Source organism: Hyperolius riggenbachi, chromosome 8, assembly GCF_040937935.1.
Source record: "Hyperolius riggenbachi isolate aHypRig1 chromosome 8, aHypRig1.pri, whole genome shotgun sequence".
Lineage (NCBI taxonomy): Eukaryota > Metazoa > Chordata > Amphibia > Anura > Hyperoliidae > Hyperolius > Hyperolius riggenbachi.
This window is the reverse complement of record NC_090653.1, coordinates 227,792,636-227,812,645: the sequence shown is the minus strand read 5'-3', so window position 1 is coordinate 227,812,645 and position 20,010 is coordinate 227,792,636. Positions and strand designations below refer to the sequence as shown.

Genomic DNA, 20,010 nt, shown 5'->3' with positions numbered 1-20,010 from the left:
CTCTGTACTTGTCAGTCTCGCAGTTCCCCGCCCGCGTCCCTTCCCTCCAATCAGCGGGGAGAGACTGACAAGTACAGAGGTAAATAGCCGGCTGGCAACACGCTGCGTGTCACCAACACAGCGTTTGATTTATGGGGGCATAGCAGAGGGGGGCTGGGGGGAGCAGTATAGCAACAGAGGCTGGGTATTATATGCAGACCTAGCCTCTGTGTGCTAATAAGATTCTTAGAACCCACCTCGGGTTTTCTTTAAAGGACATCTATTGCGAAAAACACTAAAATTGAAAATACTTACATATAAATGTACATTTCTCCCAGAGTAAAATACAGTATCAATTACTTTTTTCCTATGTAGCTGTTATTTACAGCAGGGCTGTGGAGTCGGTACAAAAATCATCCAACTCCGATTCCTCAGTCTTTGAAACCACTGACTCCAACTCCAGGTACCCAAAATGGCTCCGACTCCTTAGTCTAATACTTACTAGAACTAAGGATTTGGTACACAAATCATCCGACTCAGACTCCTCAGTTTTCCAAAGTACCAACTCCGACTCCAGGTACCCAAAATTGCTCCAACTCCTAGATTCCGACTCCACAGCCCTGATTTACAGAAAGTAGTGAAAATCTTGGACTAGTCCATCTTCTCGTGGTGATTCTCCACCTCTTTCTCACTTCATGTGTATTTAAACACAGGTAGCTTGGAATCATTGACTGCCAGCACTTCACTGCTAAATGGAAGTTAGTGTAAATGTCATAATGTAAATATGAAAAGTAAAGCCCCCATTATCTGGCACCAACAGGGATTGGCTGATGCTGAATAAGTGTAGTTTCTGGTTACTTAAGAATTAATGTTAAAAATAGGTCTAGCTAAAAACAGTACTATACCCAACAAATGTATACTTACCATAAACTCTGTATTAAACGTTGAAATACAGTAATTAAAAACAAATTAGGACAAAGGACAGCTCTAACGTAATGTAACAAAGGTTTATTGCTGAATAAAGAAGTGTAAAAGTAGAAAATGGCATTCCGCAAGGCCATATTTTTTTTCTGGTTTTTTGAGACTTCTGGTTAACTGAGTTCTTGATACTGTGACGGGTTGTACTGTATTTATTGTTATTGTGGTGCATCAGAACATTCATTCTTTTGACTAACCTTTATCAGCTTGTGGTTTGGTGTTTACAAGGTTAAAAAGAATCTGTATTGTTAAAATTGCACAAAAGTAAACATACCAGTGCGTTAGGGGACATCTCCTATAACCCTCTGTCACAATTTCGCCGCTCCTCGCCGCATTAAAAGTGGTTAAAAACAGTTTTAAAAAGTTTGTTTCTAAACAAACAAAATGGCCACCAAAACAGTAAGTAGGTTGATGTACAGTATGTCCACACATAGAAAATACATTCATACACAAGCAGGCTGTATACACCCTTCCTTTTGAATCTCAAGAGATCATTGTGTGTTTCTTTCCCCCTGCATCTCTCATGCACTGAAGTTTCAGGCTGCTCTTTTCTTCCTGCAAACAGCTTTGCCCTTGTCTGAATTTCCTCAGTATGTGAAAGCCCAGCCAGCTCAGAGGACGCTTTATCCAGCTTGTGAGGGCTCGTTTCCACTGTAGCGGTGCGGAATCGCCTGGATTCCACCGCAGAAGAAATCTCATGCAGGTGCGTTTTTTTACGCGATTACGCATGCGATTTCGCATAGGTTAGGCTATGTGCGTTTTTAACCATGTCACTGCCTGTGTTAATTTACATTGGTTCCTATGCGGAATCGCATGCGTAATCGCGTAAAATAATGCGTAAAAAAATGCATGCGATTTCCCTATTAAATACATTAGCGGCGATTCGCATGCATTCCACTAGCAGGCGAATTCGTTGGCTCTTTTGTGCGTTTTTTCACCGCTCATAAAAACGCACCACGCAAATGCTACAGTGGAAACAGGTCAATTCACTTGCATTACATGTGCGAATCTGCATGCGTTGGACGCATGCAGATTCGCGATAGTGGTAAAGAGCCCTAAAAGATAAGAGAGAAGCTGCTCTAATCTAAATACCACACAGGCAGTGTGCAGAGAGGGGCCTGGAAGGGGGAGTTCATAGCAGAACCACAACACTGAATTTGGCAGCCTTCCAGACACAGGCCGACAAGGCTGACAGGGGAAATTTATTGATTTATTACAGAGACTGTGATAGCAGAAAGTGCTGCAGTAAGCTAGAACACATTAGAATAGCTTTTGGAACTTGTAGGATGATAAAAAACAGGATGCAATTTTTGTTACGGAGTCTCTTTAAAGGACCAGTATCACGAAAAATTGGTGAATTTAAAATGCATGTATATGTATACAATGTACATTTCTCGTGGAGTAAAATGCACTATAAATGACTTTTATAGCTTACAGTAGGAAGTAAAAATCTGAGGGTTTTGGACTACTCATTTCCTCATGGGGGATTCTCCGTACTTCCTTTATTCATAAAGCCTTGTGCACACATTGGATGAAAGCCGTTTGAAACTTCTGACAGATTGCAGATTTTACTGTATTGGACAACAAGATTGGTGTAAATATGGTGTTAAATGACAACAAGTAACCGATATTGCGTATTATGATGATCCAATCAGCAGATCAATTACTGACGACAATTGGCTGTTGTATACATTGTTGTTCAAAGGACATAGTTCCAGAGCATGCATGCACATGTAGTGTAAAATATCACTTCTATTTGTGTGTGCAATGTTCGAATGACATAATCCATAGAGACCACTCCATAGAGTAAACACAAAACCAGCAGCTAGAGCAGGGGTGTCCAAAATTTTTAGGCCAAGCGCTATATCGGTGTTCTTGAGAATGCTAAGGAGTCGAACTACAGAAATTTAAAACAAGGGTGGAGGCGCCCAATGCATAAAAAATAGGCGAATAAGCGGTTAACCTTATAAACAGAGAGGTTTATTCGAGCACATAAAATTAACACGTTTCGCGGGTGCTTGCTCGCTTCCTCAGGTCAGTGAAAAACCAGGTGCTTTAACTGCTATGGCTGTGTAGCAAGCATGAGGCGCTCATGCTTGCTACACAGCCATAGCAGTTAAGGCACATTTTTTTTTTTTTTACTGATCTGAGGAAGCAGGCAAGCGCCCGCGAAACGTGTTAATTTTATGCGCTCGTATAAAAACCTTTTTCAATGAACTGCTCCAAATTCTTCAAGACAGTTAAGATTACCTCTCTGTTTATAAGGTTAACAGCTTATTAGCCTATTTTTTATGCATTGGGTGCCTCCACCCTTGTTTTAAGTGTCTAGTCATACCTCTTTTAGAGGTGATAGATTTTTAGTTGTCCTAAAGAACTTCCAGAGTGCAACCACCCAGTTCCTGTCACAGACCTGGAAAACCGAGTAGGGACAGTTAATTTCCCGCCTATTCTGACGGTGGTTACAAGGATTTGCAACCCACCTTTGTGAGTATATACATTGTCACTCACCCCCTGGTGGCCAGACCGCACAATGCCTTCCAATCGGTTTCAGCACACAGACCATGCAATCTGTGGTTGCAATCGGTGCGCAGAAACCACTGGAATTTTGGCAGCAGACAGGCTAGAAGGGAGCTTGTGACAGTAACACACATTACACACTATTTCAGGGTATAACTGCCACCACTCCTACAGAAGGGTAGACCTAACTGCACTGATACGAATACCTGCAAATAAAACGGTTAAACACACTTTTATCTAGCTATCAACAGTAGTAATGACTTCAGAAGCTAGGATTCGTTTGTGAGGCTCAATAGAAGGGGTAGCTGAATAAATAAACGACTTTTAGAAGTCTTTTATTATAAATGCAATAAAATAATATATACAGAAAATCATTAAAATTAACAATTATAGAGGCAATAATAGCGCAGTATAAAAATTAAAAGGGAAGAAAATATGTATACTTAACCTATTTTGGTTCCTGGACGTAGAAACTACGTCCAGGAACCATGCGCGCTACCGCGCGCTCCCGGCCCGCGGTTCGTTAGCCAGGCAATCAGTGAATCAGGCTACGGTGCCCGATCACTGATTCCTCTCCCCCGCTGAAAAAGCGACAGCTTCTCTCGGAAGCTGTGCCTTTTCTGGCTGTTCCCTCCCCGATGCATCACTCTAAGCGTGTGTTACGCTTAGAGTGACGTCATGTAAACAAACTCATGGCCGCCATCTTGTGCCCAAAAAGTAATACTACAACTGAAAATAAAAAAAAATGAAAATCAACACACATTTACATTACAAACCTATTGTTTACCTCCCACCCTCCCAAAACTACCCAAATAAAATGTTTACTATAAAAAAAAACAAAAAAACATTACAATAAAAAAAAATGTAAATATTTATTTACCTAAGGGTCTAAACTTTTTAAATATCAATGTAAAGATGAAATATTTCTTTTTTTTTATTTTAAACTTGTAAATAGTGATAGATGCAAAACGGAAAAAATGTACCTTTATTTCCAAATAAAATATTGTCGCCATACATTGTGATAGGGACATAATTTTAACGGTGTAATAACCGGAACATATGGGCAAATACAATACGTGAGTTTTAATTATGGCGGCATGTATTTTAAAACTATAATGGCTGAAAACTGAGAAATAATGAATTTTTCCATTTTTTTCTTATTCTTCCTGTTAAAACGCATTTACAGTAAAATGGCTCTTAGCAAAATGTACCCCCCAAAGAAAGCCTAATTGGTGGCGGAAAAAACAATCAGATCAGTTCATTGTGATAAGTAGTGATAAAGTTATAGGCTAATGAATGGGAGGTGAACATTTCTCACGTGAAAACGACGGAACCTGAATGGGTTAAGGTCAGGTGAAAATATGTCCTTTCTGGGAAATCTGAGCACATGGAAAATGTCCTTTGTTTCAGTTCAGGAAATGGCCGCCAGCCACATGGTCTCCTGGCTGGCTGGCTGGCTTGATCAGGTGATGGTACACAAGGGAGGACTAAGGGAGGAGTCCCTGGCAAGTTCTTTTGAATGACCCACATTTTTGGGTGGGGTCTCTAGTTCAGCCCAGGAGCTGGACAGAGGCAGTTACCCTCCTGGGTGGGACATTTCCCATCCACCAAATATGACATATTTCATAACTCAGCTTACGCTTCCCGCACACCCATCACAATCACAGATTCATATTCCTCAGAATATGACAGTACATATGACATCAACTTTGATTACCATATTATGTGTAATTCCTGAGATGTTTAATACTTTGTCTTGGCTTATCCCTGACCCCCCAAGACTGGTATCAAAATGTCCATCAAAACACAGCAAATCCAATGATATAACTCCCATAACCGTCCTGGGCATGGTATTCCTTAAACAGGCTAAAAATCATATACAGCATTTATTTTCTCTCTGCTTCCAACGGAGTTGAGCAGTCTGATCTCCTGCTGAGTGTATCCTGTCCTGCCCTTACAGGAAAATATCAACACTTTGCCATTTGGGGCTTACTGCTGGGAAGCCTTCACACCTAGGTGTCCCTGGTCAAGTGAAGGAACTCCTTTTGAACGAGTTAAATACACAAACCGGTCTTATCAGAGAGTCAACTTGTCTCATGAAAAGAAAGTTCTGCTAACGGCTATGAAGAAAACCGAGACCCTCAGGCTTGGCTGCTTGCTAAGCCTTAAACATCAGATTCTGATCTGGCACGTCAACGGGAATCGGTGTAGCAAACCGATTGCATTCTCTTTTCTCACGGCTCTTCCGTGACATACATCCTTAGCCATCTGCTTTTCTGAATCAAACACGATCCTGCACCATTGGGCTCCTGGTCTCCTTTTGTCTTTTAGATAAACCTGGGGTTGTTACTATCACAGGAACCATCGACATAAGCTATGTACAGAAATGTAGAAAACAGTTTTTGATGATTGCCATTAGGTACACTTTGCCTGTGACATGTTGTTAATTAGACATTTCCATGGGAAATAACCCATGTACCGTGTGCAGTTAGCACAGTGGCAGCTGCTAATCTGTGTCTGTTACTGCTGCTTCCCCCGGCATACAGGACCGCAGTTATAGCTTGTGGGCTGCATGGAATTAACAACTGTAAAGTGTGCCACCAGAAATGACTCAACGGGTCGCATTTGGCCCCAGGGCCAGACTTTGGACATGCCTAAGTTAGAGGGAAGCAAGGTTTTGTTAGGAGCATAATGACAGTTTACATTTGGTGGAACACATACTTGTAGGTCATCTGGTTACCAGATCTGACTGTTGCGAGGACGCCAGGAGTAATTATTTGCAATCTGCCCAGTCTCTTTGGCTGCTATGCTTTTAGTTTAATGGCAACTAATGAAGTCTGCAAGAGACTGTCAGCAGTGCACTGACTAAAAACGTACTTTATGTAACTGTCCTACACATATCTTAGGTTCCCACTTTAAATATGATTACTCATAGACATATATTTATTATTCATGCTTTCTGTTACGGTGAAAGAATGAATATCATAATGAAACATTTGTACACCGGTAGTTCTGAATCTCCAGTCTGGTGCCAATCCATTCTTAGACCATGCAGCTGAGCACTGGCGATATTAATGTACTGCACTCTGTAAACAGTTCATGAGTTTATTTTAATCCCAAAATAAACTTTACCACGCCTATGTTTTGTCTGATACATTTCCATGACAAAACACAAACTACACGTACTGTCATAAACCAGGCAGTTCCAAGCTTGCAGATGATTGAGGACTATTCTGTCCATTGGGCAGTGTGTATTGGAGACTTGCAGTGGCTAAATCTTGAGCTGTAGTTGCCATTCATTTTACTAGGTGACAGACTTGCAGTGATTTAAATTGTAGTTAAATATAAATCTCTTTACAGGTACTAAGTTTCTGATATGACATAGCACTTAAAATATCCCTGAACTGAGAGGCATATTTTCTTGCCAGATTGCCTGCCAGTCCTGCTGATCTTTAATGCATCAGTAGTATCTGAATTACACACCTGAAACTAGCATGCAACTAATCCAGTCAGAGCACCTGTTCTGCATGCTTGTTCAGGGTCTATGGCTACAGCTTGGATCAGGCCCTTATTCTAATAACTTTTTCTTTAGAGTTCAACACCTTTAATTCCCTACTTTGTCCTCCACCTCCTCCCCCTACCACATGTCTGTCAGCCGACGACTTGCATCATACTTCACAAGCAAGATTGATGCAATATGTAATGGTTTCAACACACAGCCCTCTTTACCAGTTTAACTATCACCTGTAAATTCCTTCTGTTCGCCTGCACCCTCACTCACTTCTAATTGCCTATCCCCCACTCCACAAGACCACTCTACCACTCTAACATCTTTCACCACACTCACTGAACAGCGTCTTTCCTCGCTAATCTCCAAAACACATCTCACTACCTGTGGCCTGGACCCCATTCCCTCTCATCTAATCCCCCAGCTTTCCTACTCCTTTAATCTCGCTCTAACAACTCTATTCAACCTTTCTATCTCCACTGGCACTTTCCCTTCCTCATTCAAACAAGCCATCATCACACCACATCAAAAAAACCCTCTCTTGATCCAACTTCTCTATCTAATTACCGTCCTGTCTCGCTCCTCCCCTCTGCTTCTAAACTGCTGGAACGTCACATCAATTCAGAATTGTCTGCTTTTGTCTCTACCAACTACTTACTTGACCCCTTTCAATCTGGATTCCGCACACACCACTCCACTGAAACTGTCCTCACTAAAGTTGCTAATGACCTACTGGTAGCTAGATCCAAAGGCCAGCTCTCCATTCTAATACTCCTTGACCTTTCCTGTGCCTTTGACACGGTTGATCATGCTCTGCTTCTCCAGACGCTGTAATCTTTAGGAATCAAGGGCCAAGCACATTCCTGGATTTCCTCTCATCTCACTGGACGCTCTTACACTGTCTCTTTCTCTAACACTAACTCCTCCCCACGCCCACAGTCTATTGGTGTACCTTAAGGCTCGGTTCTTGGGCCACTTTTTTCTCAATCTACACTTGTGGCCTGGGACAACTAATTCACTCTTGGTTTCCAGTATCACCTCTATGCGGATGATACCCAAATCTATCTCTCAGTCCCTGACCTTTCCTCACTACTATCCAGAGTCCCAGACTGTCTACGTGCCGTTTCTGCATTCATGTCCTCCCGCTTCCTCAAACTCAACATGAGTAAAGCAGAAATTGTAATTTTTCCACCATCACAATCTACACCCCCATCAATTGCAACCATAACTGTAGACAACACCCCAATAACCTCGACCTCTAGGGCCTGCTGCTTGGGGGTTATACTTGACTCAGAGCTCTCCTTTAAACCTCACATTGCCTCATTAACCACCGCCTGCTATTTCCAGTTCAAAAATATATACCGTATCCGCGTATCCGTCCCTTCCTCACACAAGAAGCCACCAAAATGCTTGTACACGCCTTAATCATCTCCCGTCTAGACTACTGCAACACCCTGATCTGTGGTCTACCAAACAGGCTAGCACCTCTCCAATCCCTTCTAAATTCAGCTGCCCACCTCATTCACCTTTCCACACGCTCCTCTGATGCAGCCCCACTGTGCCGTTCCCTCCACTGGCTACCCATTACCCAGAGGATCCAGTTCAAACTCCTGACTCTAACATACAAAGCCCTTCACTAGTTGTCCCCTCCATACATCTCCTCACTAATCTCTAGATATTGTCCCTCCTGCAACCTTCGCTCCTCCCAGGAAATTCTCCTGGCCTCTAAGCTGATCAACTCCTCTCATGCTCACATGCAGGACTTTACACGAGCATCACCCCTCATTTGGAATGCTCTTCCACAGCCTGTACGTCATGCTCCAAACCTGGTCATTTTCAAACGCACTCTTAAAACACATCTTTTCAGACAATCTTATAACATTTTTTAGCCCGTTTACTTATCTGTTCACAGTGTAATCAGAGGCAAAGGCTCACTGCCTCATCCATTCCCCGACACGTCTCCTTACCTAGTGTGTCTCCCACTACCCTTTAGATTGTAAGCTTGCAAGGGCAGGGTCATCTTCCTAATGTTTACTGTTTTTGTTGCAATATCTGTGCCGATTGAGACTCTGCTGTATATTTTTTGGTTGTACCTATGTTCCCTGTCTGTTTTGTAAAGCGTTTCTCCTAGGAGATAATTTTTAAACTTCTCATTAAAATAAGTTAACACTTTGCAATTGAAAAAGTATCAAAAAGTAGGTGAAAAAGTACTGTCAAAATTATTTAGTATTTTTTTTACTTGCTGGGGGCTTGGAAGGCATTTTATTGACAAGGGGCCTGATTCATAAAGCGCTGTTAACGTAGTTAGCATGCCTAAAGACTTTGGGCGTGCTAACTAGGGTGCTAAGTACTTAGCACACACCAAAGTAAATCAGATTGCGCGCAAAGTACCGTGCGCAAAGGCCGGTGCGCGCGAAACGTCGCATCGGGTGCAACAAAAACTGTGCACCCGATGCGCCTATAACGACGCATTGGATGCGTCTTTATAGGCGCATCGATGCGCTGCTTTCGTCGCACCCGATGCAACGTTTCGCACGCACCGGCCTTTGCGCGCACAAAGTTTTGCGCGCAGTACTTTGCTAATTAGCATGCGCAAAGGAATTTTAGGCATGATAAGTGGCTTTTCACAAGCGTGCTAACAGTTAGCACCGCTTTCTGAATCAAGCCCAAGGTGTGAACATATCACCTAGAAGAAAATTCAGCAGAAAAAAAGTTAATTGAATGGGTTTCACTGTGTTATTGCAGTTTATCAGTTTTATACCTAGTGCAGTAGAAGTAGAGTTTTAAACTCAAATTGTAGTTGATAAGGTTAAACAAAACAGACCAGGGATTTTCTGGGAGTGGGGGGGGGGGGGGGGGGGGGGGGGGCTTGTGATTTGTTTTCACAGATGACATGACTTACGGACAACAAATTGGATAAGTATGGGGAATAAAGAATAGAAAATGTAATATTAAGCCTGACCTATGGTTTTTATGTGGATATGAACATTTGTTAGCAGTCTCCAGGCTACAGTGTCGCTTGTTCTCCCAGCCTTCAGACTTCTGACTGGGAACCATTTACCAGAAGCGCCTGATGCCATTAAAAAGCACATATGCACTGGGTATGCCTATCCCGGAACCCACACATGCAATTACAAATGGATTACGCAAAATCTATTAAATGTCCAAATCGCAATTACGTGTTTGCTTAATTGCAAAAAAGTACACAAAATTTTGCGTAACCGATTACGATCATGACTAAAGTACATTTCACTCAGATTGAAATAGAATATACACTACTGTACTTTTTCTCTATGTTGCTACACTTAGAGTAGGCGGTTAACATTATTATAGGTTTGAGAGTATTTTTAACATATGGGGCCTGATTCACAAAGCGGTGCTAATAGTTAGCACGCTGGTGAAAAGCCCTTTATCACGCCTAAACTCAGTTTAGGTGTGATAAGTTTAGGTGTGATAAGTTTAGATGTGATAAGTTTAGGCATGATAAGTTTAAGCACCAACTGCGTTAGCACCGCAGTGCACAGCTGATCAAAAGTTTTGCGCTAGCAAAGTCTGGTGCACTTTGCATAGAGTTTAATGGCGCTGCTTTGCGTGCGGGACTTTGCACGCTTTCTACACTTATCTAAACTTAGCATGCCTAAACTTATCACACCTAAACTTATCACGCCTAAACTGGCTTTTCACCAGCGTGGTGCAATGGTTATCACGCCTAAAGTCTCTAACTGGGTTAGCACCGCTTTGTGAATCGAGCCCATGGTCCTACTTTGATTCTCAGCTGCATAGTAACACATTTTAGAATATGTTTAGCATCCTACCCAAACTTTATCTGCCTGTTCTCTGACCTACAATTTAAGAAAAAACAAAAACACCACTAATGTTGTACCATACCTGCACAGATATTGGTTTCAATAAACATACAGTATAAATACAGCATAATCCTAAAAAAATGTCATTAAATTAAATAGGTGAGACCTGAAAGTGAACCTCCAGACTAAAAATCTACTTAGCAGCACTGAAAAGGCTTGGTGTTTCTTTAACAGTTTCACAGCATCAGAACTTTGTTTTTCTTACAAAAGCCTCCTTTTTAGCAGCACAGAAGCCAAGCTCCGCCCCATCAAAGAAAAATGCCTGGGGCATTTTTCCCTGATGCTGTGCAAAGCATGATGGGATTTCTGATGTTGCTTTCTGATATTGCTTTCCCTGCAGCATCTTGTGGCAGATAGGGACACTGGTACCAGAAGAAACCCAAGTTATCATTTATATGTCTGATGTGAAGCAGAAGCGATGGCTGCAGGGACAGAAGAGGTAGGATGCAAGGGGCCGTTCGCTAGAAGTCCAACAATCCAGCAGTAATGGGGTGCAAAAGAGGAAATGTACGATGATGGTGGGGGATGGACAGTCATGTTCTAAACATGGTTAGGTGGTTTTGCAGCAACCACAATAATTTTTACAGAGAAAAGCTGGCAGAACAAAATGAAAACCAGGTTTTATCTGCCAGCACTGTCAGATGCTTATTTTCAGCCCTTAAAGGAATTTGAGCACTTGGGTTCTCCTAAGTTAAATAAATATATAAAACACCCCTCCATTAAAAGAGGTTCATAAATGCTTGTAGGACACGGGAAGCAGCAAGATGGAGGCCATCATATAGAAGGGGGGAGCTACGGACCCCATAGGTAAGTAAATGCACGCTGCCCAACCCTAAGCCCATAGGATTTACAAACCTCCCCTTGGGAGAGGTTTATTTTAGTTACCGGTAATATGTGGTGCTCAGGTCCCTTTAAACTGCCATGAGCAGAAGACCCAGTGGCAGTCAAAGTCTTAATCTGTCTTCTTTTTTTGTCTTGCATTAGTTATGCCATTTTTTTAAAAGGAACATGTCATAGCCATTATAAAATGAAAATAAACATAGGCTGGTGCTGCTCAAGTCTTGATCTGCAGCCAGCTAGGAAATTCCTAAACTGACAGCACGATCAGTATGCTGTTCATTGCAACCTTGGCAGGAGTACGCCAAGTACACTGTTTTGAATACTGTTGCCATGAGAAGGCCCAGAGTCTCCCACTTTGCAGCAGGTCTAATTAGCTGCACAAGGCAGGAGTCTTTGTTATTCATTTTAACGCCCAGACTAATCCATTGACTGGCAGCAAACTTTGACACTGTTACAGAATGACAGTTTTATGGGCATGTAAAAACAAAGTATTTGTTGAAATCATGTTTACTAATAATCATTGCAATACATAGAGCCAACCCAAAAGCATTCAGATTTTCGCAAAAAAATTGTTCAGCTTGTTCAGTAAAAGTTTACTGGAAAAAATACAACTTTAGTTGCAAACAAGCATATATTTTATGCCCGCTTTTTAAGACTTGTAGTTTATTCTAGGCCTTATAATGTGAAAACTAAGGTCCATATGCAATTAACCTTTTCACCTGAGTTATCTCCTAGGATATAATTTTCATCGTCTGTTTAACATAACTTTTCAGCATCTTACAATTGAAAAAGTACCTAAATGTTAGTGAAAAAGTACTATCAAAATTATTTTGAGAATTTTCTTGCTTGCTAGTGGTGAAAAGGGTATTGTGTGACAAAATATGAAAATATCACCTAGGAGAAAGCTCAGAAGAAAAAGTGAATTGCATATAGGCCTAATACTGTAAAGCTAGGTCCACACTACTACGCTGGATGCACAACAGTGCGTCCACAGCAAATCTTGAGCAGATACGCTGTGCCCCATCGCCATGTCCGGCTATATAGTCACACTCACCACCGGCATGTATGCAGTCCTCTGCTGAAGTAGTGGTAGTTGCCACCATTCAGGTCCTTTACTGCCATGGGCGGGATAAGCGCCAATAGGAAACCTCCCTGGTCTACCATTCAGTGAACCAATGAGAATCCTCTCTGGTGCTAGGGAGAATTACCATTGGTCTATTGCAATTCAATGGGAGCCTGATGCTTCTGACGGGGCTGCAACCTATGAACCGGCTCTTGTCCCTGCAGTGCAGTGGCAGCAGCAGTGGAAAACCCTAGATGACTGCAGACACAGAAGACAGGTGAGTAGAGGGTGAAAAAGCCTAGTTAGGATGGCCGCTGTCCATTCTCACAGGCTTGCATGGATTCAGTGAGCATTGGCAGTAGGCCTGAACGATTTTAGAAAAAAATTGAATTGAGCGATTTCTGTCTGAAATTGCGATTTCGATTTGATTCACGATTTCCTTCAAATCAAGCTTTGTTCCCCCTCTTTGCCTGTTTGTTCCCCCTCTGTCCCCCTGTCTCTCTTTGTGCCCCTTTTGCCTCTGTATGCCTCCTCTGGGTCTCTCTCTTGCCCACTTTGTGTCTCTCTCTGTGCCCGCTTTTTCTCTCTGTGCCTCCTCTGTTCCCCAAGCTGCATCAGTTCTGGACATAGCTTCAAGCACGAGTCCAGCGATGTCCAGCTATAGACGACGGACAGCACTGGACTTCTGCGGAAAGTATATCCAATGCTGCGGTCCGCACGTGCTGGGACTTTGGGGAAGTTTGAAGCCACTTCTTCAAACTTCCCCCATGTGGAAATGACGGGATCGCGATAATTGCCGCTTTGATGATCCCGAAATTGTGATGTTGGTGATCGCGATTTCGATTTAAATTTGATTTATCTTTCAGGCCTAATTGGCAGTATCTTCAGTCTCAGGAAAATTCATGCTGGTTGGGCAAGTATGTTCCTCTCTCACTACATTACGTTCTTTAAGTGGCAAGAGTAAATGGATGCCATGCTTACCACAGTATTCATTTACACATTCACTTCCATCCCACTGAATAGGAGTGGTTTTAGCCCATTGTGAACCAGCCATAAATACTTTAGTCAGCCTCAAACAATACTTCAACTCTTCAACAATACCACATCATTGTATTATTCCCTGTCATTTCTAGCTGAATTGCCTCTCTTTTTTTCTAATTTGAGCTCCAGCACCCAAATTAGTTACTGAGCGCTGCTACGGCAGTTATTCACATTACAGCCTATGGTGGCACTCAAATCGGCACAGCATTGCACCGAAATTAGCTGTCTCACTCACAGAAGCAAGTAATAGGACTACCTTGCAAGGCATCTACATACTTGGCCTCTACCATAGTAAAAAGCACTAAATTGTTCCATCTTCTCCACATCCCTATGCACACCTCTAACCAGAAAATGTATTTAAGCATCCCATGAGAAACTTGGAGAGCTCATGAAAGAGTTTAAATCAGGGGTCTCAAACTCAATTTACCTGGGGGCCGCAGGAGGCAAAGTCAGGATGAGGCTGGTCCGCATAAGGGATTTCCTATTTTACCTTACAGTTCGCTTCAGTGCTCCCTTTACAAGTAATCCGCCGTGTCCCCGCCGCAAAACGAGGGCTACAGAGCCCCAAATCCCCCGGGGGGCAATCCGCCGGCATTTCCGGGAAGGGGCAGAGCTTTCAGCTTCAGCTCTGCCCCTCCTGATGTCAATCGCGGCGGATCGCCGCCTCTCCCCGCCCCTCTCATTCTTCCTTCACAGAGAGGGGCGGGGAGAGGCGGCGATTGACGTCAAGAGGGGCAGAGCTACAGCTGGAAGCTCTGCCCCTCAGTGCAGCAAAATCCACGACCAAGTTGGTCGTGGATGTTTGCCCGGGGGATTTGGGGGCTCTGCATCCCTCGTTTAGCGGCGGGGATGCGGCAGATTACTTGGGAGCACTGAAGCGACATATAAGGTAAAATAGGCAAAAATAGTTCGCTTCAGTGTCTATTTTGCTTTTGCCGGCGCGGGCCACAAAATATTGTACCAAGGGCCGCAAATGGCCCGCGGGCCGCGAGTTTGAGACCCCTGGTTTAAATAGATGCCCAATTTCACCCATACACACAATGAGCTCCTCAGCACCTTATGCAGACTGATTTGTCCATGTTGTAATTCAAATCGGAGGCATTGCAGTTGAAGTGAGAAGTATACAGAGGCTGCAATATTTATTTCCTTTTAAGCAATACCAGTTGCCTGGCAACCCTGCTGATCTATTTGGCTGCAGTAGTGCCTGAATAACACCAGGAACAAGAATGCAGCTAACTTTATTAGATCTGACAATGTCAGAAACACCTGATCTGCTGCAGGCTAGCCAGGCAACTGCTATCACTTAAAGGAAATCTGACGTAAAAATAAACCTATGATATAATGTATAAGCAGACAGAGGTGCCAAAAGGATAAAATATTTTAAAATGAGGAGGCTGAGGTGGACTTACTTCCTCCAAGCAGACACACACGAGTGTTGTGTATATTCAAAACAACAAAAATGTATTTATATACTCCAGAAAGTGCAAGGCGTTTCGCGGGCATATCCCACTTCATCAGGCAATAGAAACGGAGCATAGAACACAAAAGTCTGGTGCAAAGCTCAGCGCCTCTGAGTCTCATATTGTTTCCAGTACAGGAAGAGTTAAGGAACTTCAGTTGTTATCTATGCAAAAGAGCTGCTTTGAGCTGTTGTAATGTAATGTAAAATTGAGCTATGTAATAAATTATCTGTATACTTTTTCGTGTCAGTGTCACTTTAAAAGGAAATAAATATGGCAGCCTCCACATATCTCTCACTTCAGTTGTCCTTTAATATATGCTCAAGAAACAGAAAACACTTGAAATATTTGCTAAAATTCTCGTGTAATGTATAAATCTGACCTAATGAGTGTTATTTTTGTTCTCAGCAGAAATGGAGACCCACTTTAAATCAGTATGCTTTTCTGCCCAGTGATGACATGCTTATAACATATAATGCAGCGTATTTGAAGAGCAGCTGGACAGCTCATTCAAAACCGAATCTCAGAGCAGAAGATGCCCTTTCCAAGTTTGCTGGCAGAGAGTGTTCAACTTCAGCTTGTTTGCCTGGGGGCTGTACAAAGTGCAAGGGAACGCATGAGAGTAGCAGCCAATCCAGACGTTAGCAGCCCTGGGACGCCTCTCTGCCTAGCCACATTCAGGAAGTGCTTAAGCTGCTGAAAAGCAAATGGGGGTGGAGGTTAGCATGTTAAAGGAATCCTAGCCTGCTTGCAGCTTATGAGCAGGACCTGCATTGTTCAGCAATTTTATTCTCACTGTCAATGTGAAACAAGAATTATCATATCAAGACATGAAAGTAGCACATATTCTAGAGCGAGACAGCTCCTTCTGGCATGTGGCAGGAAGTGTTACAGTGTGCGTGCTGATTGTGAGTACAGGTGTGTTGGACGCTGTCACTACAGAACTAGGACATAGTCACTATGCTGAGAAGCCAGTTTCTGCACTTCCGCATATTCTGTCTATGCCTTTCAACTCCCTCATTAACCTTGGCTACGTATTTCTGGGTATATACTGGCTCATGCAAGATGAGAGGACTATTGGAAAACATGACAGGACTGGATGTTATCTGAAGAATGTATTTTCCTGGATGGCAATAATGTACGGCCCAGTTCAATGGATGCGGATATGTACTCAGACACACTGGTCAGCCGTTCTTGATCAGTGGTTTACACTACCGATATTTGCATGGGCATTCACCTGGTGCAACGCCATACTAAGAAACTGGAACAAGCAGCTCTTCCTGTTGATCGAGTGCCTCTCCATAAGCAGTTATTTCCTGAGCATATTCCACCCACAAGGGTTTGAACTGGCCCTGGCCATTCATATCCTAGGGGCTGTTGTTTCAGGAGTGGTATTACAGAGCCGGTACGGAGATCCTTCCTCAAAGAAGAACTTAATCCTTGCTCTCATCTTCTGCCTTGGGTTTGTTGGATTGAAGCTCCTCGATCACTGGTTGGCCAGGTGGTTCCTGTTTCAGAGACTCACTGGTCATTTCTGGTCCAAAGTGTGCGACATCCTTCAGTTTCACTATGCCTTCTGCTTTTTAGTTCACCTAGACCGCCATCGAAGATTCAAAAGGAAAGGATAAATCAATCAAAAGACTTTCTAAGCTCTGTTTCTTTAAATTCCCAGATTACGAGGCCTTATTTTTGGTGTTAAACTTGGTTTCTTTAAATCCTTAGACTACAAGACCTTATTTTGCAGGTTAAGCTCTGTTTTGTTCATATCCCACACTATATTTTTGGTGTTAAAGTGCAGTCTTTTGTTTGTACTAATTCTATGACCAATTGGCCGTTTAAAGTTGGGTCCATATAGTGCATAATGAAAGACAAAAAATAGCAAATACAGTTCAACAATTTCTAGAAGAGTTTGAAAATGATTTATTCTTATGATTTCTTTAGTTTATGTTCCATGTTTCTGGTTTCTGCAGATGTTCATTTTTCCTGATTTCTCCTTCACTAGACACATCTATACAGGGCCCTGATGGCAGATTGTGTGTGGTGGGGAGTCTACCTGAACATTACATGTGACACTTGCAAGGCTGGATTTGTAATTTTTCTAGGCCAGTTTTCATGTGGCTGCCCTGCTGTGTAGCCTCCATGTACAGCTCCTTTGGGTAGACTCTCCCCTCTTCCATGCATTGCTCCTCATTGCAGCCCCCTCTTCCATGTCCAGCTGCTTCTCCTTGGGCAACCACTTCCCAGCCCTGAGCCTGTGGGCCTGGACATTTGTGCCAGTGTACAGATCCTCACTGCCATGTGTTAGCTCATCCATTCATGGGCGGTTGGGAAATGGTTATACATGGTGAAACATGGATAGATCATTTACTTTTGGAAAACTCTGGATTTGGACATATACTTTAAATTGTTTTTTTGGTTGTTTTCAATGTGTTTTTAAAGTGTTTTAAACTACTTATAACAGTTTATACAATACTGAAACATTTAACAAAAATACTGTATGTAATAAAAACAACAACAGCATGTACTTTTTGTACATCAAGCCATTTTGGTTATGTTATCAGGTCAAAAACTTTTATCAGGAAAACTTTTCTGGCTGTAATTAGCTTATCAGTGATGATTGCTATAGTCCCAAGGTACCAAAATTAACTCTTTGAGGCACCAAAATAAAACAAGTAAAACAGGCTGGTTATTAATAGGTTTGCACTGTACATACACGTTTATCTCATGTCACCTCGGGTACACTTTCATATTTACCTGCATCAGTGCTGCTTTGGTAGAAAAAGATTGAGATGAAATGTGGCCCAAGGCAAGATGCTAGCCCTCACTTCCCTATAGTCTTTCTTAAAGGGATACTGTAGGGGGGGTCAGGGGAAAATGAGTTGAACTTACCCAGGGCTTCTAACGGTCCCCCGCAGACATCCTGTACTTGCACAGCCACTCACTGATGCTCCGGCCCCGCCTCTGGTACACTTCTGAAATTTCAGACTCTAAAGTCTGAAAACCACTGCGCCTGCGTTGCCATGTCCTCAATCCTGCTGATGTCACCAGGAGCGTACTGCGCAGACACAGACTATACTGGGCCTGCGCAGTATGTGCCTGCTGTCATCAATTGGATCGAGGACACGGCAACGCAGGTGCAGTAGTTTTCAGACTTTAAAGTCTTAAATTCCAGAAGGGAACCGGAGGCAGGGCCAGAGTATCGGTGAGTGGCTGCATGGGCACAGGATGTCTGTGGGGGACCATTAGAAGCACCGGGTAAGTTCAACTCATTTTCCCCGACTCCCCTACAGTGTCCCTTTAAGCTGAGGAAGGGGGAGGGGTTACGAACCACACGAGGGCGTTTGTTCACAAGAGAGGGCCCCATAGTAATTTTGTTGCGCCTCTGAATGGGAAGGCAGTGTGGTGTTCTTTTACTGATTACAATCATGCACATTTGAAGCTATTGAGGGCCACATAAAATGGCAAGGAGGACCACATGCGGCCCACAGACCTGGTGTTTGTCACCTGTGCCTTAAGGGGATTCATTCTTATGATGCAGACATTGGGTTATGACTCCACAGTTTTTTCCACTGCAGTGAGGGGGTACAGGGAGTTTCATTATAGCCGAGTGTGCTGTAAAGATGGAGAATTTTCTGAGCATACTTCCATCACAGAGAAAATTGTCAACTGTGTCCACTCAATAGTCCTGAAGGACAAACCAGTTACGGCACACTGTAATGTGGAATCTTTACACATCAGCAGCAGTGGCGTAGCTTTGGAGCTGTGGGCCCCGATGCAAGTTTTACATTGGGGCCCCCCAAGCACTCTATACATAACAATTGATACGGCGCACCAAAACCTGCCAAGGACAACTACAGTGTCAGAGGTGCAAGAAGGGGATGGGGAACAGCTTGTTAATGATTACCACTATTCAAAGTGTCTATAGAAGTGATTATTACCAGCACAGGACCAATAGAGAGCTAATACTGCATTTGAGGGAGGGCCCTTTGGGGCCCCTCTGGCCCAAGGGCCCCGATGCGGTCGCTACCGCTGCAACCCCTATTGCTACGCCCCTGCAGCAGCATTGACTCATTTCTGGCCGATTCTTAAAGAGAAGGAAAGTCAGAATTTGATGGGTCCCAAGAATGTGTAGAGAAAAGTAAAGGGGAGGGGTTGTTGGAAACAGATTTGACTACCTTTCAGAAAGCCCCAAAGAATGTCTGTTCCCAAATTACCGTATGGGTTCATCGCTTTGACCCCAAAACAAAGCCTGGTGTGGAAACATGGATTCCCAGAACAGTTTCATGTTACCTCAGCAAGGAAGGCAGCAGATTGTTATTACTGTGGACTACCAGCACTTCGGTCAGACTTATCATAGCAACCTATGCAGCCACAAGATGCTATAAAGGGAAAGAGGAATGAAAATTGAAGCAATGTGTTTACTAACATGCAGTGCTCCCCATGTTATTACCGTCATCATATCTTCAGCTGGGTTTTCATCTCTTCTTCTTGCAGCCAGTCAGTGCCTTCCTTATATATTTATACCTGCCCCAATGACAGGAATGGGTAATGTTTTTTCACGGGCTCTATTCACAAAACTTCTCATAAATGTCTTATTTATCACCTAATTGATAAAAAAAAATAACCATTCAGCACATTTACAAGCAATATAATCAATCAAGTAAGTTGTTCCTGATTACCGGTAACTTAATTTTATTATTACTTTTCCTACCTTATTTATATTATATTTTTGCTCTTTGTAAGCTTAAAAATGTAAAA

The 20,010-nt window shown here is 42.9% G+C and overlaps 1 protein-coding gene across 4 annotated transcripts in view; it reads left to right on the top strand.

Moving 5' to 3' along the window:
* Window positions 1–17,772, top strand: part of TMEM187 (transmembrane protein 187) — a 38,433-nt gene extending 20,661 nt beyond the window's left edge. For 3 of the 4 annotated variants that reach the window (XM_068248248.1, XM_068248245.1, XM_068248246.1), the window contains one exon: window positions 15,664–17,772. In XM_068248248.1, coding sequence (XP_068104349.1) covers window positions 16,083–16,880 — 798 coding nt within the window. In that variant the 5' untranslated portion in view covers window positions 15,664–16,082 and the 3' untranslated portion in view covers window positions 16,881–17,772. Of the gene's footprint in view, window positions 1–15,660 lie in introns of all 4 variants that reach the window. The other variant, XM_068248247.1, reaches the window with a different exon arrangement.
* The last annotated feature ends 2,238 nt before the right edge of the window (window positions 17,773–20,010 follow it).